The 22,754-nt window shown below is 48.3% G+C and overlaps 1 protein-coding gene across 1 annotated transcript in view; it reads right to left on the bottom strand.

The window, feature by feature from the left end:
• The window catches only part of GABBR2 (gamma-aminobutyric acid type B receptor subunit 2), a gene marked incomplete at both ends in the record, with an annotated part of 333,143 nt that overhangs the window by 64,615 nt on the left and 245,774 nt on the right, over positions 1–22,754 (bottom strand). Inside the window, 3 exons of the mRNA XM_084237329.1 lie at positions 8,303–8,435; positions 10,968–11,118; positions 14,860–14,940. Of these exons, the coding sequence (XP_084093455.1) occupies positions 8,303–8,435; positions 10,968–11,118; positions 14,860–14,940 (365 nt within the window). The remainder of the gene's footprint in view (positions 1–8,302; positions 8,436–10,967; positions 11,119–14,859; positions 14,941–22,754) is intronic.

The raw sequence follows: 22,754 nt of genomic DNA on the forward strand, positions 1-22,754 counted from the left end.
TCAGTATGTACCTGAGGTGACAGCCCCCAGTGACAACCCTGGGCTCATCCCTGGTGGATGCCACTTTGCCTGTGTGCTCACTGCCTGCTGAGAATCAAGCTCTTCCCTGTGGCTCCCCTGGGAGAGGCTCTGGGAAGCTTGCACCTGGCTTCCCCCCGCTCCCCACCTCCCCCTGGTCTTTTCTCTATGAGCTTTTCCCCTTTGCTGATTTGCTGCATATTCTTTGGCTGTGACAAATCACTGCTGTGAGTACAACTACATATGGAGTCCTTCTAGTGGATCCTTGAACAGGAGGTTGTCTTAGACCCTCCACACAAGACCTCGTCATGCCTTGGTGTAAAGGGTTGACTACCTACTCCCTTCTTGGATAAATTCCTCTGTAAGACCACCAGACACACTCGCTGAGCCAGGACCCCAGGATCAGGCCAAGCATCAATGTTAGTAAAGTTAATTTCTTCCTTAAAAAAAAAAAACCCACAAAATATGGGTGGAAACTAGACTTTTGGTGATGCACATACTGTAGCATATGCTGACAGATATCTATATAACTGAAACATATATAATGTTATAAGCCAAAGACACTCCAAAATAAATTAAAGATCTGTCTATCATCCATCCATCCATCCATCCATCCATCCATCCATCCATCCATCCATCCACCCACCCATCTCTCTCCACTATTGCACAAGATGACCCCCGTGGGGACCTTGCACACAGCAATATTCACAATGTATATGGAGATGGCTCTTTAGACAGTGATACAACAACTTTTGTGGGAAAAACTCTGAAAGGATAACAGTGGGACCTCCACCAGCAGAGGCACCCACCCCAAGCTGTCTCTGCTAAGGGCCATCCCTGGCCTAGGTCTCTGCAAATGTGCTGTGTTAGTTCTCTACTTCCACCATCTCTTTAAGATGGAAAAGGACTCAGAGTTCAGTTCTGCAACCCCTCGGCTTGTTCAAGGTTCTCCTTGGGTTACTACCCAGCTTTCAGACTTCAGCCACTCCCCTTGGACCCACAATTCTTCTGATTCATCAATACAAACAGGCTCTTCACTTTCTCTCCCCAAATTTTAAACATCTTTACTCTCCTGATGTTATGACTTTTCTTTTCTCTCTCTGCCATAAAGTGCTCAGCATGTGAACATGTACATCTGTCGGGGGAGAGGAGCTGTACTGGAGCAATGCCCATCTCAGTCTCAACTATGAAAAAGGGGGAAAAAATAAAAGCGAGTCTCCAAATGGAAAGAAAAATCTATGCCTGAAACAATTCTACTCAGCTGCTTGTTCGATTGATTTTGGGAAGGTCTGTCTGGCAGAATGAAGGGCTTTCATTGCTCTTTTGGGGACCAGCAGAAAAATGTACACACAGGCACCACTTGCTGGTTTGTTCTGATGGATGAAGAGGGCCGCCTGCCCTGGGCCTCCTCTTGTCACCCCAGAGGCATGTGGGCCCGGGGCTGGGAAGTTAGATGACAGAGGAAGCCGTGGTGGTTGCTGGATGCTGGAGGGCCAGGCACTTTCCCGCTGTCCAAAGCTTCTAAAACGGCTCTTCTGTTTCATTCTGACCGCCCACCCCAGGCAACCAATAGCAGGAAGGCAGAGAAGGAAGCTCACACTGGTCAAAGACAACCTCCATATGGAAGGGAAGGGGGAACGGGAGCAGGTGTCGTAATCAGGAGCTGAAAGGCTAGACTTCCCTGGGGTCTCTGCAGCCTGCCTTGTCTTCCTGGGGTGGAGAGATCTCAAGGCAATGAGCCCCTGAAGCGTGCTCTACAAACAGCCCCAGAGACCCCTGTCTTGCCCAGGGTGCTTAAAGTAGTGTCAGCACAGAAAATCCCATCTGGAGTTTAGGGGGTAACAATTTCGGGGGCCATGGGAGATTCTGGCAGCGAACAGGGGTACTGTGGGATCCAAGAACCAATGGTGCATTTTAGAAACCTTGGAGCAAATCAGAGAAAGGCCTCCCATCTGGGAGGAGAAATTCCAAAAGACCTCCCCTCTGGACTCTATGTTTTAAGATTTATTTATTTTTACAAGAACCAGGGTACAGGTCAGAGGTACGGGAGGGTGAGAGAATTCACCAGAGACAGGGCAGGAAGCAGAACAGGCAGACTGACCAAAGACACTGCTGAGGGGAGCAATGGGCGAGGCAGGAGAGGTCTGCCACGCCATGTGGGTTGCTCCCTGGCTGGCCGCGAATCAAACCCACGCTGCAGAGGCTGCGGGCAGTTTCACAGCATGGCATTCAACGTGCTGCGCCACCGGGGAGGCCCTGTACTCTTTTTGAAAGACCCCCCCACCCCCCAACTCAGTGGAAGAACTAGACTCAGAGAGAACATCATGGGCTGAAATTCAGCTCCACTGCCGCTGATGCCAGCACTCTTCTGCAGTGCACAGAATGCACAATGGCACTTGGTGCTTTGGCTCAGGAGGAAGATAATGAAGAGCACAGAAAGGCCTGCCTTTTCCCTTCTCCTTCATGATCCTCAAGGTGTAATATCCTTGGGATGGGTGGTGACTTTGGAGGGGGTGGCATGTGTTGGTGAGGGGGCTACCTGTGCCTCCCAGCAGCTCTGTGGAGAACAGCTGTGGACAGTGGGTGCTGGGACAAGAGGGAAAGAGAAGATAGATGTATCATCATGACCACGGTAGCTGGGGGATGTGTAGGCAAGTAAAAGTCACCTTTTAGGACTTCCAGAAAGAGCTTCAGCTCATTATGAGGGGTCCCTTCACTTGCTTGGGGTGGCTACTCTCAATGTGATCTCAATGTGATATGTGGCCACAGTCTCAGCACCACATGGCAGCTTGTTAGAATCGAAGCATCTCAGGCCAAATCTACTGGCCATAATGCGCATTCGCAGACACCCCTGGGTGATCTCTATGGTGAGTAGCGCTGTCTCTGCAGGTAGAAGTTAGGAGAGTGGCTACCCTTGGGGGATGGGTTAGACAGTAACTGGAAGAGGATAGGAAGGGCTCCTGGGATGCTCATAATGGTCTGTTGCTTGATCTGGATGTTGGATTCATGTTGAGTTCAGTCTGAGAAAATTCACTGAGTATTACACTTATCACACACACATATATCACAGCTCTCATGCACATGAAACTATTTTACTTCAATAAAAAGTCAAAAGCAAAATGAAAACACCAAAGGAGTTAGGATTGTCAGCAAGTGAAGGCAGCAGGGGACTCTGAAGCGGAACCACGCTCCTCTGGGCTCCCATCAGAGTGGCCCTGGGCTGAACTGGCTTCTGATGTCCGGTTCCCAGGACTGGGAACATCCTGAGCATCCTTCCTCAGAGGTCCCACCTGCGTCATTCCTGTCTCCCTCCCTTGCAGCCTGCCCGCAGGCCCTTTCTCCACTCAAGGCGGCAGGTTACATCAGCTTGGCTTTGACTCAGGCAGCTGCCTGGCCAAGTGCTAGCTGTGCAAGTCCAAGCAAAACCAGAATACACCCCATGAGTAGACCGGTACCCTGCCGACCAGCACGAACAGGTTTTGCAGCCTCTTCTTCTGCCTGTTTATTCTGCTTTATCAGTGTCTCTCTTGGCAGTGCTCAGCGGTGACTACAACCATCCAGACATAATCTCACCATTCACTTCTTCAGTCACTCACAATGATTATGACTAACATTTATCGAATCCTATTATGAGGCAGGTAGTAAGTGTGTTAGACGTATTATTTTACTTGATCCTCACCAGCCGATCATTATCCCCATTTTGCAGAGGCATAAACTAAGATTTGCTGACATAAATCACCTACCTGGTAAGTAGCAGCTGGGACCGGAACGCGAGCAGTGACTCACTCAGGTGACAGTGCTTAGTTTGGGAATGCCTTGAATACATAGACCCCAAGCCCTGAGCTGCATGCCTTAAAAGGACTAACTTTATGGCATATGAACTATATCAATAAAAAAAATGAATGGACAGAAATTTTCAATGGGATGTTTACTAGTTTCCTAAGAATTTAGTTAACCAGTTTCTCCAGGTGTAAATCAGCTCACAAAAATTAAAAGGCCTCTTAAAAAGAAAGGAAGAGCGAAGGGTCTCAGACATATTTGTAGTCGAATAGCACTAGGCCCAACCTCAATCCTGTCCCTGCCATGGATGACAGTTTCAGGCTTCTCCCCCAGCTCGTGGGGATTGAGTACTTGGGGTTCTAAGGAAAGGCCACTGGACCTGGGGCAAGCTGACCTTGATAGGTCACAGTGGATAATATGTACAGAATTCCATGGGGGTTGGGGTGGGGTCAGCAGGCACTGATCCTGAGAGCCCACATGGGGTTTCCTCCTTCTTACCCCTCCAGGCTCTTGCTGGGGTTTCTACTTCCACAGGGAAAGGAGGACCTATCCTCTTCCCACCTGCCTCGGTGGGGCTGGGATTCCCGAACCAGGTCAGCCCCTAAGCCATGACTGGGCCCTCCCTTCCCCCTGGCACTGGGTTCTGGCCCACGCCCAGCGCTGTCCTTATAGGCAGCTCTGTGCCCACAGGGGCCACGTTGCTATGGTGATTCCACTACCCACACAGTGTCCAGGGAGACAGCACGGTGTAGCTGGTGCTGTTTGCAAGACTTGCGGAAACCAGACTGGGAAGATTCCGGAAAGGGTCAGAGGGAGTGGGGGATGGAAGCCAAGTGTAACTGCTTTCCTAGCAGTAGCTCTCTGTGTGCGTGCATGTGAGCATGCGTGTGCACACTCTCCTGTCCAAGTTATAACAACTCTTCTGAGAGATGCATGATGTCGTGATTGTCACAGTTTTCATCCTGAACTGGCATTCACAGTTTATCACTGTGTTGCATTTGTATATTGAAAAATGAAAAGGAACAAAAAGTGGCATTCATGTGATAGTAGAACAAACTGAATTGTGACTTCTATTGCTCCACGTGGAAGCTGGCTTATATGGTCTACCTTGTCCCTTGTCCTATTATATTTCCTACAGAACAGAGAGCAGGACACCAGGCAATTACACTGGGATGGAGAGAAAGGTGACAAACTATGAGGCCCACCCTGCCACCCGGCTTCTCCGACCCCTACACGTGCACCCCCTGTGCTCCAGGTGTCTCTGTCTGATCAGCTGTCTGACTCGTCTTGCTCAACCCATAGCAGGATTTGCTATGCTTATTTTACAGATGACAAGAGTGAGGCTGGGGGAGGTTAAGTCACTGCCATCCTCAGGAGCCGGTCAGTGGGAGATGTGGGAGTGGAGCTTGGTTGTTAAGATCTGGACTTAGGGCACAGATGGCCCTGCTACGTCCTTCTCCCTCTTCCTCTCAGTGGGAGCTTATGGGGGCAGCCTTGTAGGCCTGAGGAGAACAGGAAAAGAAAGGAGCCACCCCCTACCTCCAGTCCAGCAGGTTCAAGCCAAATATACCCACTGGGGACTGGCTGGTGTTTGGACCCCAAGTTCAATGCTTTTGGTTCCCCTTCCTGGGTGACACTGGGAATTGCTAAATAAATGACCCCAGTCCTAACCCATGCCCACATCTGTGCTGACCCAGTTCAATCTGGAGTAGTTAATCTATGCCTTCTCCCCACAGCCATGGATGTGGGCTTTCATTTGCAAAGTCTCTGAAACAGCCTGACTGCAAATAAGTGAATGTTCAGGGGTGGTGAGAACCGGGTCCTAACATCTTTCCAAGTCCTCATGTTCGGCACTAATGCTGATTTGTAAAGCGCTTTATGATTTATTCATTGTGCCTTGCCAGGCTTCCCAGGACAACCTTCCCCTCACACAAATGAGTGCAACTCCAAGAATAAAATGTCAGACTTCATTAAAAGAAAAAATACTCTGGTGTGGGGATGTCCCTTCTACTGCTCCCTAGTCTGCGTCACCCAGGGTTTGGAGGATTCAGGTCAAACTCCTGTGCTTTAACCGCCTGTGGCTAGGGAGCACAGAGAGATGTCAGGCGCTTCTTTCTTCAGGGGCAAAGATTCTCCAAGGATAGGTCTCCACTCTGTCGCACCTGAGACCTGAACTTGGGCCAGTGCACGTGTCCCCAGGAGGCAGGCAGTGATGAGGGACCAGAGGAGGGACCCCTGGGGTCTGAGCTTACTCCCCTGTTTCTCTGCTGGGAGACTGGGGCAGGTCCTTCAGCTCTCAGGGATGCCTTTGAGGGATCAGAGTGTGAATCAGCAGTTGCGAGCTAGCCCCGTAACACTTTCGTTATTCTCCTCATCATGGTCTCCTCAAATGTGGGGAGGGTACCCTCCAACAGAGAGGGAAGAAGGAAATCCTCCTCTCCTCGCTTAGCCTTACTTAGGCCTCCCCCAGGAGAGCTGACCACAGACAAACATGGTGCTCATGAAATTACCACAGGGCACAGAAGTCAGGTGATGCAGAAACGAGGGACTTCATGGCCTTCATGCTCTAGACCCAGCAAGACTCTGCGAGCTGCGTCCTCTCCCTCCAGCCAGAGCATCGTGCTCTAGAGGGGGAAATGGTGAAGCCACACCCACAGGACTTTGGAGCCTCTCAACTTCTTTGGAAGCTGACTCCAGGCATCCTGATGCCAGATTCTTGAATTTACCCTCTTGAGCCCCACAAGGGCAGAATAAAACAGGGGTGGGGATAGTGATGGATCGGGAATAAAAAGCTGAGTAGAAGCTTGAGCCAAGTGAGCCCTGAGCACTGGGGTTTGACTGTCCTCCAGGTTCACCCCAGAGAGGAGGGGTGAACTACTCCTCTGGGGTTTCAGGGACGTGGCCACACACTGCTCAAATGGAAACTTTTGTTGGACAGAATAAGTGTTTTGTGGACATCTCACTAGTTGGACAGCTCACACTAAAGTCACTGGTAACAGGAACAATCTCTTGAGACTGGGTACCAGTCCAACCTAGGGGAGTTAGGGGAGCATTATCATGGAGCGCAGATGATTCTGGGGGCTTCCGCCTTTTCCCAGGGGCTTGCCTCCTTGCCACATGCCACATTCAGGATCTGACACCATCCTGAATTCCATAGTGTGGGTGGTGACCAGCAGCAGGTTCCATTTTATTTTTGTTTTTTAAAATTAATTAATTAATTATATTTCACATCATCGTTCCTTTTTAAACAACATTTGCTTTTTTTAGAGGTCCTCATTACCCTTCACCGCCAACTTTCAACCAATCGTTGTCCGGTAGTGGGCAACACTGAGGCTTGGGAGCAGCAAATGCAATCTATAAGAGACTTCTTTGCAAAAAAGGGCTACATGGCTCTGAACATCTTTACAAGAAAATAGCAACAACAAAAGAGTTTAGCTTTTAGATTAATCTGGTTAATGTCTGTCCCTTCATCATCCTATGTATCTCTGCTCCTCCAGGCGAAGAATTGGATGAATGATTGCATTTGGGACAACAGAGCGGGTCAAATGGTTAATCCAATTTTGAGAGAGCACAATAGTCAAGGTCCAGAACTAAATCCCAACTGATGATCCTCAACTTAAAAATTAAGCTGATGATACTTTCAACTGAGAGTTAATTCTACACAATTGCTAATAGTTACGTATAAACTCGTTAAAAGAAATCACCACTACTACCACCGCCACACCACCAAGTAGGCAACAAAATCATAAAACATATTATGTATTTTCCAAGACACAATTTCTAAAATATAGCAAAATAAGTCAGACAGTCTTGGGCTTCCTTCAATACATGCATTCTCAGCAGAGGTGACATGGTTCCCAAGGGGGTAAACATTGGTTCTTGAATGTGAAAAAATATTATGCTTTTTATGTATAAACTATAGAAATGCATATAGCGTGAGAAATACAGTATAGCTTTGGTACTAAAATTTCATGAGAGGATAATTAGAAAAAAGTCTAAAAAACTCCTTAAGCAGGACAATAAGGAATAGGAATCAAGGTTAAGAAACAATGCTTAAATAGGAAATAACAGTTATGATCTTTACTAGCTGATTGGAAGTCATCCACACAGACACCTCTCATTGTGTTCTGTTGTAGTTACTGAGGATGATGGGAGGATTTGCTCCTTCTTACACAGCTCTGACCCTGACCCCAGAGCTAATCCTTTTGTGGCTGGTAATTTCTCTATCTCCCACTTTCTAGGTTATGCAATCAGTTCTCAGGAGGCTATCTTCTAGCAGTGGCCTGTTAAATCCACGATCTGAGTTTTACAGGCAACATTTCAATCCATTCTGATCTCAAAGCAACACCCCATTACTCCGCTGAAATGCCTGGATGCCTGAATGGCTTGTCATCTGTCTGTCCAGGTGTTTCATGCATTCCTGGGTTTGTATCTCCGTTAGTGATGATTGAGATCACCGAGAAACCCCGTCTCACAGACCACTACGAGATGCAGCATAACTTACAGTGCATAGTGTTTCAAAAGTCTTTTCAGAGACGAAGGATCCATCAAGGCCAAAGAGAAATATGGATGCATAGGAGAGCATTCCTCCAAGGATAATAAGGTTGTTCATATACGGGCTCGACATCTTTATCAGCCTGACAAGAGAAGGAGGCAGTATAGTCAACAGGACTGTAAATATACTTATTCCTTCTACACGTATTCCTGAGTGCCTATGTTGGTGCCAGACTAGCAGGGGAGAGAAAAATGTAAACCTGGACTTCCACTGCCCCTCCCCAAGACTGTGCTGCCCCCTAGGGGTATTCCATCTTCTCTAGAGGATCCTTGGCAGTTATGTTTCTCATTGATGATTTTTCTGCTCCTCAGTCAAGTTCACCTATCACTTCTCTAGAAATAGCTTATAGCATTAGCTTCCACAACCACTAATTTTCAGTTTAAAGACATTAAGGCAAAAGTTGTTTTTTTTTTTTTTGACTGGGGTTGAAATACATGCCAAATCTAGAGAATTCTACATTTAAGTTCAGTGAGGGGGGTAGATGGCCACACCACATCTCCCCTGCTAAGTATACCAGGCTAGGAAGTTTACAGATGAGAATTCATCTCGGGAATTGTGGTCACCAGGGATGAGTGAGCCTCCACTTTGGCTGCCAGAAGTTCATTTTGTCCATGCATGGAGGACCACACCGCAGGTAGGAACATCTTCCCCAGTCACCAGGTGATAGAGGTGGACAATGGTGCCCCATCCCATCCCTTGCCCTCCTGTCTTCACCAGGCTGCTGATGGGAGCATTTCTTATATTCCCAAACCCTTGATGTTTCTCTCTTACTTTCTTTAGGAATCCTGCTGTGGCTCCCAGCTTCCCAGCAAGCCAGGACTGGGTTAAACCGTCAGCCAGCTGGAGTTTGCCTTCAGCGGTGCCTGGCTTCCCTAGCACAAACCACTCAATTGTCCCCTAAGCATTTTCTGTTGTATTTTTCAGCTCTTTTAATCCTCCCATATTTAAAAAATATAACATATCTAAGTGGTGGACAGATAAGTCTGTTGCAAGCTGTGGACACACATGGGCTTTCAAGTTGGGAGCACTAGGTCCAGTGTTGGGTCTCTGCCACCTGCAGAGGTGCCCCCTCGGCAGGTCACTTATACTGGCTGTTTCCTCACATGTGGGCCAGGAGCACAGATCACTCCACCCAGGGCACATGGAAAGCTGCAGTGAGACTGGGACCCTGATCAACCATCAACTGCTAAACAACCTTCATTCTGATTACCACTGGAAGCTGCCCCATATCAGAGATATCAGAGATATCAGAGCCGGGCAGGCTTCCTGGAAGAAGTAGACCTTAATGGATGGGGACTATTTAGAAACACAGCAGTAAAGGGGCATTTGGAACCACAGTGGCATTGACTTCCTATCTCCTGGCAGATTTTTAAATCTGTAAAGCTAGTCAAAAATGATGGATGCCAGGCTACTGGAAAGACTAACAGTCATTTCCCCCAGGAGGCCAAAAGGGATTAGTTAAGGAATTAAGGAAGTTTAGTCTTATGAGAGGGACAACTCGCCATTATGGAGATTCTTGATGCTTGCAGGAGGGGATCTACCCTTAATCACAAGCTGACTCTGTGTCTAGGCCTTGCGCTAAGTGCTTTCAGGTCTGCTCACCACTTTGAGTTTGAGGCAGTATATGTGTTATTGGAGATAAATACAGTAAAATTCTTTTTTGATTTCCAGGAAACAGATTTACCAAAGCAATTGTTACCCCCCACCCCCAAACAAATAAACAAACATACTGAAAATGAAAAGAAATCCTCTGCTGCAAGCAAGGAGAGGAAAAATAACATTGTTCTTAGAATAAGGCCAGTTCTTGGCTCCCGGGGAGGTTACCCAGTGTGGCTTCTGGGCACAATGGCAGGGCCTGGATGTGTGTGAGTGGGCACAAGGCTGTATCCCCGATCATGCCCCTCCACCCTGCTCTGAGCCCTCTGCTCAGCTGCTCCCACAAGGCAGGGAGCTGGATCTGGGGATTTGCTATGGAAACCAAAGTAGCTGGCTGTGTTTGGCAAATACCGTGGCATGGGGTGGGGGCTGTTTTACCCAAAACTAACCACACTAACTCAGAGAGGGAGCTGCTGTCCGCCAGCAGCAGACTGAAGGGCCCCTTTGGGTGAGGAGGAATCAAGGTCAGAAACAAAGGGGAAGGTCCTGCCTCAGGCAGCACTGTGGCCTTGCAAAGCAGCCAGGGAGCTGGGCTCTGGTGCTCTCCAGTGAGATCTGGGGAGGTAGCCTGAGGGTGAACTGAGATGATGCAAGGCAGGGGCTCCTTGGACTGTAACAAGCTGCACTGAGGCCTGGTGCTCAGAATCAGCTCATCGACCCCTTCCACAGTGCTTCCCGAAGGTGTTGGGAAAGACAACTGGCAGAATTCTGTCTTCTCTTTGTCTCCCCGTGGACCACTATGAACATATTTTATTTAACCTAGTTTTCCTGGGCACTCAGCAGTCCTGCCTGTGTATGTGTGTGAATGTGCACCAAACATCCAGAAACATCCCAGTGGCACACTTCAGAAAACTTCTGTGCCCCTGGAATCAGTCAAGCTCTGTTCCTACGCTTTGTCCATGAGGCTTGTCAATCCTGAAAGGGTTATCCAAGAGGAGGACATGAGCAGCTGGCTTACTTCTGATTTCGATTCTTGATGTTGAAGAAGAGAAAAGCACTGGCCATGATCATTCCCAGGATGGTGAGGGCAGAGAGGATGCTATAGAGAGGTAGGGAGATCTTACGGAGCTGCTCCAAGATGATGGTTTTGTCTTTTGGTGGTTCAGATCCTGGAAGGCCAAGGAAAAGACATCAGCAGAGCCCAGCGCAGTCAGTCCCTGAGAACATCTCCTTCCAATGCCCTTGACCCTGGGCATGAACTCTGTCCAGCACACATCTACTGGGGGAGTGGGCTCCGGCAGTTGGCTGGTCGGCCCAGCAAGGAGCCTTAGCCAGATCTTATTTCTTTCTCTAAATAGAATCAATAAGGGATTTGTGATGCATTTAATAGTCATTAGAAGACTAGGATTTGATTTGGTCTAATTGTGCTGTTGAAAAACCATCACCATTCATCCCCAAAGGTAACAGTGACTTGGAAGACATGGGCTAGATGCTGTGAATAGGTTGAGCTGGGTGCCACTGGGGCGATAAACTTGGCTTTGGTCTCAAGGACTGTGCAACATACATGATAATGACCACCTCTCAAAAGGGCAGCCACCTTGCTTGTCAATTCCACGGAGGTGTGTATGTGATCTGGGTGTGGATTGTCTGCCTCAAGGTCATTATGTTATAAATGCTCTTTCTGGCTTTCCATTTTTGGAAGGTTGGCTAGCTGTGGGAAGTACAAGTTCCCAGTATGCCTTCCCCTCCCTGCTGCCAGGACTGGACTAAAACTGTGGGGCTTCAGTTCTCCGTGTGACTGTAGACATGTCCCCACTCATTCTGCAAGGGCACTAAGAATCTCGGGGTGCCCCAAGGGCCTCAGAACAAACTCATCTCTGAGTTTGCAAAACTGAGTGGCAAAATTATCCTGTTTCAATGTTACCTGGCACCGAAGGAGTACAGGGACTAACTTCCCTTTTTTTCCTCCCTCCACGCTCTCACTAACCCCTTCTTTCTTATCTATTTCAGGTCAGGTTTCTGTGGTGGAATTTTGAAACTTATGGGATTTTTCCTTCAGGTGGAGACATATGGGATCAACCAGCTGCCTGGGAGTGGCCAAACCCGGAGCCCAGGAGACCCACCAGCTGATGACCCCGCCCCTGCTGTGGCACAGGTGCCAGCCTCAAGGATGCCTCTGTTCCCGGGAGGCAAGCAGAGGACGGGCAGATGCCAGAGCAGGGTTTGAGAACTCCTCTGAACATCTGTGCTTAAAAAAAAAGTCTGCTAGCAAGTTCAAATGTGTTTGGAAACAGTCAGTGGATAAAAAGAGTTTGAACCATCTACGCAGTCAAGGGAAGCTGCCAGGTTTGAGAACAGCTAGGAAGCTGCTGGCATGGTTAATGGAAAGCTTCAAGTAATTCTATGTAAAATTGCATTTATAAGGTTTCAAGGGCCAAAAGTCAGGGCAAAAGCAGATACTGGGTGACAGAGGGAGCACTGCTTCTTACTTTCAGAAGTGAAATCTTAACATCTAGAAACTTCTTTCTCCATTCTCCTTTATCTCCCCATCTCCTGCAAGCATAGCCTGGGCTGCTTTAGGTAGACTTAGGTGTCTTCTGACTCCCAAACACAAGAGCAGTCCTGGGGGTACCCAGGAATTCTTAGTCGGAAATAAGCCCTTCTCTGGGCTCCAAGAAAGGGGCCTGGGGTTTGAATCAAACCTCAAATGACAAGTTTATATGACAACTATGACCACCAGCTGTGTAGAAACAACTTTAGAATACTGACAACATCTTTTCCTTACTCCATCTCCCCTGCTCTCACTATGGCGTCTCCGCATTGTACATCTTTTTTTTTTTTAAGATTTATTTATTTATACAAGAACCGGGGTACAGGCCAGATGCGCGGGAGGGTGAGAGGATTCACCAGAGAGAGTGGGGAGCAAAACAGGCAGACTGACAAAACACACTGCCGAGGGGAGCAGCGGGCGAGACAAGAGAGGTCTGCCACACCATGTGGGATTCTTGCAGGCTAGTCAGGATGGAACCCACGCTGTAGAGGCTGTGGACAGCTTCACAGTGCAGCGTTCAACCGCCTGTGTGCCTGTGCCACCAGGGAGGCCTTGCATTGTTAACATCTTAACTAAGATGTTATGGGAGCTAAAGAGTGAAGGCCATCAGAAGTATTGGTAATGGCAGCAGCCCTGGGTTTTCCTTCTTGCTTCTCAGCCAATCCATTCATTCACTGTTGATCTATTCATCACCACTCCTTTATCCACTACCATTCCTTCACCAGCTTTAATGGTGATCAATCATCGTCATCACCTCCCACTTGCTAGGCCTGCTGCTGGGTAACTAGTGATTCGAAAATAAGCAAGACACAATCCCTGTCCTCAAGGAACTTCCATGCTAGTCATGAAAAATCACATTGATTGACTGCTTGCCATGGACTAAGCACTCTGTAGAGATTTTTGCACTTGATCCACCAACAGCCTCATGTCTAGATAAGATCATTCCCATTTTATAGCTTGTGTGGGAGTAGGGGTAGGAATTTTACAGGTATCAAGTAGTTTTTGTAGTTAGTGAGTGACAATGCTGGCAGAATTTGAACCCAGATCTGCCTAACTCTGAAGCCTGTGTTCTAACCACTGTGTGAACTGCCTCCTGTCACCTAGCTCAGGTGGTTGATAACATCAAGCACAGGGAGACACAAGGCAGGAAGCAGAGTGTAGTTTTGCCCAAAGGAGTCAGAAAAGGCTACAGAAAGGGAAGCTGAGCCTCTGAAGATGAGTAGGAACACCCAGGAAGACCTGGAGGAAGGGCATTCTGGGCCCCCGCAGAGGCAAAGGCATGGTGGTATCTCTGCACATTTAAGAAATTTCAAGCAGTTTGGCTGGGAGATAAAGATGAGACAGAGAGGGAGGAGGGGTTCCTTTATAGAGGCTTTGGGGTCACATCATGGTATGGGCCAATGTTCTGAGCAGAGGTGGGGCATCTTCAGCATGGCTTTGGCTATTGAGAACAGACTGGACTTGAGGGTGTTAATACTGGCTAAGTCCATCTACCACCCATCCAACCAAACACCCACTCATGTATGCATGCATGCATATATCCATCCATCCATCCATCCATCCATCCATCCATCCATCCATCCATCCACTCATTACCCACCCACCCATTCATCTACCCACTACTTCATTGACTCATATGTTCACTTGTTCATTCATTTATTCACCCATCTACTCAGCTACTCATTTTATCAGTCTTGTGTTCATTTTTTTTTTTTAATCAAATATCACTGAACTTCTAACACATGCTTGACCCTGGCTGATGCCAGGAATTTGAAGTCAAACAGAATCTCGTCAGGGATTTCACTGTCCAAAAATACAGACATTTCAATGCAATGTGACAGTGATCATGGGGCCATAGGAAAGGAAGACAGAAAAGACTGTATAAGCAAAGACAAGGGAGTCATTAGCTTAGTTGGGATTAATCAGGGAAGACTGCACAGAAGAAGTGTCATTTGATCTGGCCCTAGAAGATACAGAGAAGTTCTTTAGCAGAAGAAGAGGAGAATGGTCTTCCAGGAAAAGAAATGGGAGGGGAGGTCAAGTCCTTCCCCAAAGGAGGAGACAGGGCTAAATTTAGCTGGGACACAATTAAAAGAATTACTCTGGGTCATCCAATGGTTTAAGCGCAGATGTCTTGGTGATGGCATCCCATGCATACTCCAGTGACCCTTCCAGGGGCTAGAACCCAGCTCCAAGTGACAGAGGTTCTGGGCACAGAGAGAGTGTATTTGCTAAGAGGGAGGGATTTTTTTTCCCCCCAAGAAGCCAAGGAATCTGAGCTTATCCCTAAGTCTCAGACAATATACAGACTTGAAGCAACTGAGTAGGTCCCTTGCTCCAAGAAGTTCATCTGTCTTACCTTGGAATCTGATGGTGTCATTGATGATCTCCAGGGTGTCAGCCACAGCATTGTATTCTCCCACCTTCACCTCTCTGCTGTCTGTAGGGAGCACGAGAGAGTGTCAGGTTAGAGCCAAGTCCTGTGCTTCTGCCTGGCTGCTCCTATCCCAGCTCTTGCTCTGCTCACCAGCCCTGGCCTTTCCTTTCCCCAGTGCCTCCTCCAGGTAGAATCACAAAAGCTGAACACCTCTCATGCCATCTCATCCACTGCTTATGTGTCTTTTGCTGTACACTGTATGGATGGGGTGCCACTCCCCTGATAGCTGGACTCTGCCTGTAACCAAGGGAACCAGGTCACTGAGCTGTACAGTCTCTGTAACTTTTCCTGTCACCTGGCTCTGCCCTCTAGGATCACACAGACTCTGTCTGCTTACTCGGCCCAGAACAGATGATAACCATCCCCCTCTCCCAGCCTGTGACCCTACCTTACAGAACACCTTTTCTACTTCCCACCCCATCCAGGCCCCTCCTTGAGCCTCACCCATAATAGAGTTTAAGCATAGTTAACACAGGTAAACAGAGCATGGGCCAAGGACTGAACAGGGTACTTCAGGCATGATCTGGTCAGTCTGGTCATTCTGGGTGTTATATTCCTACCAATGTATCCTGAGATGATTGTTTCTGCTAGTGCATCTATCATCTTCAGAGCTCACATTGCTCCTCCGTGTCACATCAGGCACAGTCTCCTTCATATGCACTTGCTCAGGTATATTCTCAGACTTAAGAGGTACATCTGACTAACCTTCATCCTCATTACTATTCTGTGGGTATGTTCAGGTTACTGTTTTGGTCATTGCCAGGGATTAAGATGATGAGAACTGGCCCGGGGTGGTGGCAGGAGGAATGAAGATGGGGAGATGAGATTTGACAAAGTTTTTTTTTTTTTTTCCAGGTAAAATATGGACAACTGAGTGATCATAGGGGTGGGGAAGAGAGAAAACAGGGGTGTGAAGCAAGTGACTGGGGGGCCCAGGTGCCAGAAACCAAGGAAGGGGTCAAGAAGGAGGGCAGATGACAAGTTCCTATTTGGACATCCTGTGCCTGAGAAGCCTGTGGGTCATCGAGGTGGAGATGTCCTTGATCTGGGATGAGGAGAGATCTGGGATGGGGAGAGATCTAGGATGGGGAGAGAGTTGGGGGTCATCAGCATGGAGGCTGGGAGTTGGAGCAGGGGACAAGGTGGAGATTCCCAGGGAAAGAGTCAAGTGAGGAGGGAAGAGGATCCAGGGCAAAATCCTGGGGAGAGCCAGCCTTTGGAGGGGGCCAGAGCCTGGAGGCTGCAAGAAAACTGGGAAGGAGTGGTCAGGAGGCTGACACCAGGATGCCAGGGAAAGGACCAGCTGCAGCAAACTACTAAGAGACTAAGATGACAAGGCCCTGGAGCAGGGGGTGGAGGGTAGGGGGAAAGTCTATTTGGCATATGGCAGGATATTGCTGACTACAGATGAAGCAGATCTGGGGTAAGATTTGGGGGATAGAGGTAGAGAGCCACTGGCAAGGTGTTTGGGTGGAAAATGGAATCCCCAGGGTACAACACGCTTTGACAGGTTGTGGAGTGGGAGGGAAGGGGCCAGGGGATTATCTGAGCCCCTACAGTGTGCCTGGATCTGTGCTAGGAATTGCATGTCCCTTTTCTTGTTTGGTGTGTGGTGTGGTGGTTTCAGTCCCTACTGGTGTCAGCACAGATGAAGAAACAGGCTCGATAGGTGGTCAGGATGACCACCTATACAGATTCAACCCAGGACGTGCCCTGACACATGGTTGCCTCCGTGGGACCTTGAGAGCTGACTGTTCAGTGCAGAACTACCCTCTACATCCACGTTTCAGCCCCCAGTGCTTCCTGCGTGTAATAACTGCAGAGACCACCTGTCCCCAGATGAAGGCCTGACCCTCAGGGGGCTCCAGAGCTGCAGAGCATGGTCTCGATGTGCCCAGAATTTATAAAGTGACACAAGCCGGAATTCCAGGTATGCATCCCAAGGAACTGCCTGCTGGGGCTCTGGTTCTAAGTGCAATTCTTTGCTGAAATGCAGTGTGCTGCTGGCCCCTTATAAACATTCAGGAAGCAGAAAGCAGAATCCCAGAGGCCACATGTCTGCCTGTGTGCCTGAGACTCTGTGGAGCAAAATCGGGCTGTAAAAGTCACTTCCTTCTCCCTCAAAGGTCTCCCTGCCTCACACTGAGCAGAAGGCTGTCACTCGCCTGGGTCACCTAGCTCCTAAATGTCACATTAGCAGACTCTGCTGGGAGTTCCAGCATCCCTCTTCTGGCCTTTTGAAGCCTTTGGCACTAGTCAGCTCCGACCGCTCAGAGGAGGAGGCCCTGATTTATTTATTTGGTGTGAGGCGGCAGCACATGAAATATGTAGGCTGGCTGGGATAAATCATCAGGAGCTGGGAAGTGGTGTGGCTGCCACCCCAGGCTGCCCCTCTGACCCACATGCCTCACTGTACATCCATCCTGTGGCACTAAGTACTCTGCCTCCCACAATGGCCATAATCACCATAATGACTCCTTGGGGCTGTGCCTGGAGGCTCACAGCACTTCACATGCTCCTGCATTGAAGGCACACTGAAGGCAAACTGTGAGTCAGGCCTCATTCTCCCCCGTCCAGAGATGAGGGAGGAGCTGTGGGTTAGGAGAAGCCTCAGAGCCACATGCTGTGCTATTGGACAGAGCACAAGTGGGCACCGGAACTTGGGTCCCCGGGTTCTGCATTCAAAGCCTGCGCATACTGCTGGTCATTCAGCCCACATTTATTGAGTGCCCATTGCATATCTCCTCATCTTTATCTACAGTGGCCTCAGACAATCTCTGCACTGAGGGATGCTTACGCCAAATCCCTTAGTTTGATCACTTCCCTCCCTCCCTTCCTCCCTTTCTTTCTTCTTTCCTCCCTTCCTTCCAGAAACATTGATTGGACATCCATTAAGAACCAGGCTCTATGCTGGAGCCTGTAAGTACACAGATTAAAAATAAAATTCGGAATCTCTGACCCTATAATTTAGTGACTGCAGCCTCACCAGCCCTGGAATTATTCAATTTGCAGATTCTATTTCCCTTCCAGCCTGCACCTTGTGACAGGTAGTCATAACAGTAAAATGGCAACTTTAAGAGTAGTCCTAAGGGCTAAAGAGGAGAACAGAGGCAGTTTCTGGCTGAGAGATAACTTGTAGTCATTGTTCAACAAATTGTAGTTATTTGAGTCATGGTAAAAGTTACTGGGAATGATTTGCTGGGTCCCCATTCACCCCCTTCTCTTATACCATCATAACCTGTAATGGTCCCTCTGCTTGGAAGGTGGTCTCCCCTTCCTCTTTCAAACCAACATGCCCAAACCCTTCCCATCTCTTCCAGAAAGCCTTCCCTGAGTACTGCTCTTCCCTTCCAGCACCCCAGTTGCTGTGGGTTCAGGGTACCTGGTGACAGTTCCTATTGTTGGAGCTTTGCTCAGGTCTTATGATTCCTGGGTAGAATGTGAAGCCTTGCTTCTGAAGTCCCAGAGCATAGGGTCTCACTCCCCATGTTCTATCCAGGGACCCTCCTGGTCTGTGGGTGGACAGTACCTCTGTGTTCTTCCATTCACCCATGGCCCAGAGTGGGGAAGAGGGTGACTACTACAGACACCCAGCAGATCCAACTTTTAACTCTTGGGCTTCTAATAAACATCTTTGTGCAAACAACATTAACTGCTCATAAGAATACTGATTGGATCTTGCAGAGTGTGGATCTTCTGGAAAGATCCATAGGATGGGTAGGGTGGTTGGGGGGAATCGAGCAGAGGGGGAGAGGCTGTGAGGTCACCGGCTGACCTGCTCCATGAGCCCTGCTGCAGTGCCATGGACTATCTGTATGACCTGGACAACCCAGTCCCTTGTTCCGGGCCTCAATTTCTCTATCTGCAAACTGCACTGCAGGGATTCCAGTGGCTCTCATCCCTGGGTGGGCATTAGAGTCACCTGGGAAACTTCTGGAAAATACAGATGCCTGGTGCCAACATAGACCTGCATATTAGAGACTCTGAGGGACTGAGGGATGGATCCTGGGTATCAGTACTTTAAAAGTTCCCTAAAGTGACCCTCATGTGTTTCCAGAGTAGAAAAACCACAAGAGTAGACTGAGGGCCTGCCAATATTGGCACTTTCTGTTCCCAAAGGCTAAAATTACTGTGAGACTAAGAGCCCCTTTTCCTGCAGTATGGTTCCTAGTTGTGGGGCAAAAAGGGTGTGTTCCCTTTAAAAAGTGCCTTCTTTATTTCCAACTATAGACTTAGAGGCTATGTAAAGAAAATAGGTCTTACAGGTGAGAATTAAGTGGCCTAAAAGTCCAGTCTGAGAATATCCACTAAGGTGGCTGAGCCATCCACGAGGCAGCTGGAAATGGGCTTTCACCAGAGTGACCTGCCTCCCTCCTGCCCTGCAGCCCCCCATCCTGGGCAGGGGAACCAGCTTGAAGGGTGCTGACCTCCTGCTATAGGGGTGTCCCCACATCCTACTATAGGGGCCCGACTCCCTTCACCTCTTAGTGCCCATTCTTCCTTCATTGGCTCTAGTTCTCAATTGTGGGAGACTGTGTCTGTCTATCTATCTCCTTCAAAGTTTAATTGTTTCAAACACACACATACTCTAAGGTGTGAAACAAAAGGTGGCTCAAAAAAAATCAAAGATTCTATAAAATGTCTCCACCCCAGTCCCCACACCCCATAGAGGTCCTCTCCCCTCCATCCCTCCGCCCCCAATAAAGCTCCAGGACTCAGGGGCAGGCAAGAACCCCAGCTGGGTGACAGGACCTTGATCCTGCTCAACTCTAACATGACCAGCTACTCCTCTGGATGGAATCCTGTACCCCACCTCTTTCCATGTTTGGTCATGTCCTGCGGACGGCTCCAGAGGGACACTCTCCTCTCATGGGGTAGACGGGGTGGAAGAAAATAGCGCTGTCAGCGGCACCAAGCAGAGATGGTCTGGCACGTCCTTGGTCTAGGGCCTCACTCACACTTTTCTCTCTCTTCACAGACAACACGCCGCTGCCACATTTTTAATAAGTTAACTTCACTAATTTTTGTTTTGAGATATCTAACAGGCCAGGTGGACATGAGTTGAACGCCCTGGGAATATAACAACCCTGCCAGAGGTAGGTTTGTCCATTGACTTAAGTCAACTGGCCCAGGGGCAAAAGCTAAGTACCTCAGGGGACACAGGTCACATAAATACCACAGATTATCCGCACCAGGCACCTTTTCTCTCCTGTTCTCGGTGAACTCCCATTGGTCCTTTAAAATTTATCTCAGATGTCACCTCTCAGGTACTCTAGAGTCTGTCAGGTGGAGCTGAGTGTCCTCTGAATGCCTGGATCACCTGTCTTGCCCACTTGGGATCCTGGGTCTCCTCTCACTGGACCCAGAGTGCCCTGGGGGCATCTTACCCATCTCACACCCTCAGTGCTAGCCAGCACCAGCCAGGCAGGTACCAGGATGTGACTACTGAGAAACAAGAAACTAACAGCCCAAACCACAGGGGTAAAATAGAATGTATTCACATCAAAATCAAAAACTTCTAAGCAATGAGGACTTTAAGTTTATAGACATATAGACAACTGGCTAAGTAGAAGATACTTGCAAAGTTTAAAGTCAGCAAAGACCTGAGAGCTAGATTATATAAGGAACTCTTGGAAATCAACAACAAAAGACACAGTATCCTCAAAATAAAAGTGGATACAGGATCAGAAAGACAACAGATGGCTAATAAGCACAGGAAGAAAGGTCCAAACTCATTAGTAATCAGAGAAGTAATATTCCAAACCCAATATATTAATTTATACCTTCAGATTGCCAAAAAGTGAGCGGGCTGGGGAACACCAAGTATTGGGGGGAGGGAGGCACACAGGAGGGGGACAGGCTTGGCCACAGAAGGAGCCACCATGCAGATTTAGGGTGCCCTTGGCCTTAGCACACCTATGATCATTTGTCCTAAAGAATTGCCCAGTTAGGTCTGGAAGGACAAGGACACTTGTTATTTGTAGAGGCAGGGACTTGAAGGTGACTTCGGAGTCTGTCACTGGGAGAGTGGGTGGGTGGAGTATGGGCAGGTTCCAGGGAGGGGGCAGTGAGAAGCCACAGCCTAAGACATGCCAATAAACAAAGTGCTGAGTGGGGCAAAACAAAGAAACAAAAAGAAATATAGTCCAGTTGCAATAATGTATACATGCAACAAAACATACATCAAAACATATACATGCAAAACAGCAAAACACATTTTGCAAGGATACCTACAAGTGCAATATCTGCATTGAACACTTAGAGTGGCTGCCTTTCATGGGGAGAGCTGGAGGTAGGGTGTGAGAATAAATGATGGAAATAAAGGTACAAAGCAACAAATAAGAGACTAATAATAAGCATGTCCGATGAGATGAGGAGTGTGAAGTTTGTCCTGAGGAAGCAAGATTGCATTTTTCTCAAGAAATTCTGGAAAGGGCTATATCTGGGATCATTGTGAAGAGTGCCCTAGAGAGAAAGAAGACCACAGTTGCTGTGACCCTTCTCTGTGACAGCCTCAGGCAGGGACATTCACAGCCTCATGTTGTTGAATTCTCACCATCATTCTCAAGGCAATAAAAATGATCCCCTCCTACTTTACTCTTTGAAAGTAAATGCTAAAATGATGGCCCAGAGCCATTAAGCCACAGTGCCTGGTTAGCAAAAATCAGGCACACATACCTCAAAGTTCGTATTCTTTCCATATGATAGGGGATGAGTTCCCTGTCACTGGAGGCATTCAAGCAGAGGCAATGCCATAAAGAGTCTGGATTCCCTTCAATGAGGAGAGCCTATGGTTCAATGGAACTCAAGATCTGCTAAATAATTCTGTATTTCATGCCACCATCCTTGGGATCCCTGGAAGGCAAAGCCTGGATGGGGAGGGCCAGAAGGTGTCAAGGTCGGGCCCCCACATTCACATATGTCCTCCCATTCCCGCTGAACTACAAGCCCCTTGGGGCATCCTGCCCTTTAATGGACTATGTCTCCACTCAATTATATGAAGTCGAGTGGCAGCTCGACAAACGGGCCTTTGCAGCCCCATGGCTTGGTGAAGAGAGTATAATTCCTGCCTTAACAGAAGGCAAAGGATATTAAAAATCAGGGGCAAGAGTCTCAAACTGGGGTCAAAGCAACTCTGAAAGTTTTCTAGTAGGTTCTGGGAAATTATCTTCCTGCTTTTATAGGTGCTGGCACTTGTCCAGAGAGATTATGAAGCCCCTGGGGTGGGGAGCACAAACTGTATCTTATTCAACTTAGCTTCCCCCAGAGGACTTGGTAAAGCGCCTGGCAGATGCTCAGGAAATGCTGGCTGAATGGAACTGGATCTGTTACCCCGAAGACCAAAAGGTAATTAATGTCTGCAAACGAGAAGGACAAGCCTACATTTCAATGGGTAAGTTCTGAATGACAATTATATTGTTGGAATGTTAGGAGACCCCGTCCCTTTAAATCAGGAGCCGGAATATCAGACGCCAAAGCCTGAGTCCTTTATGTTGCACAGAAGCAGTGTGACATTCAAGCACATTATCATTCACCGAGATTCTTACAAACAGGGCTAATGAAGGCAGGGACGGTGAGCGCGAGCGGCAGATGCTGAGATTTCACCAAGAACAGCATAAACAAGGCTCTAATCATGGCTTCGCTCAACTTCCTTCCCTGCTGTAAATTCTGAGCCATGTTTAGATTTCACCAGTAACATGGATTCTTTTTTTCCCCGAGGGAAAAAAAAAGCCAATTCCCTCATATTCATCCTCTTCTACGTGTGGCTTCGTGGAAGTTGGAGATAGCATGGGGGAGGGGCGCCAAGCTTGGAGTTG

This window comes from Talpa europaea (genome assembly GCF_964194135.1).
Source record: "Talpa europaea genome assembly, chromosome: 7".
NCBI lineage: Eukaryota > Metazoa > Chordata > Mammalia > Eulipotyphla > Talpidae > Talpa > Talpa europaea.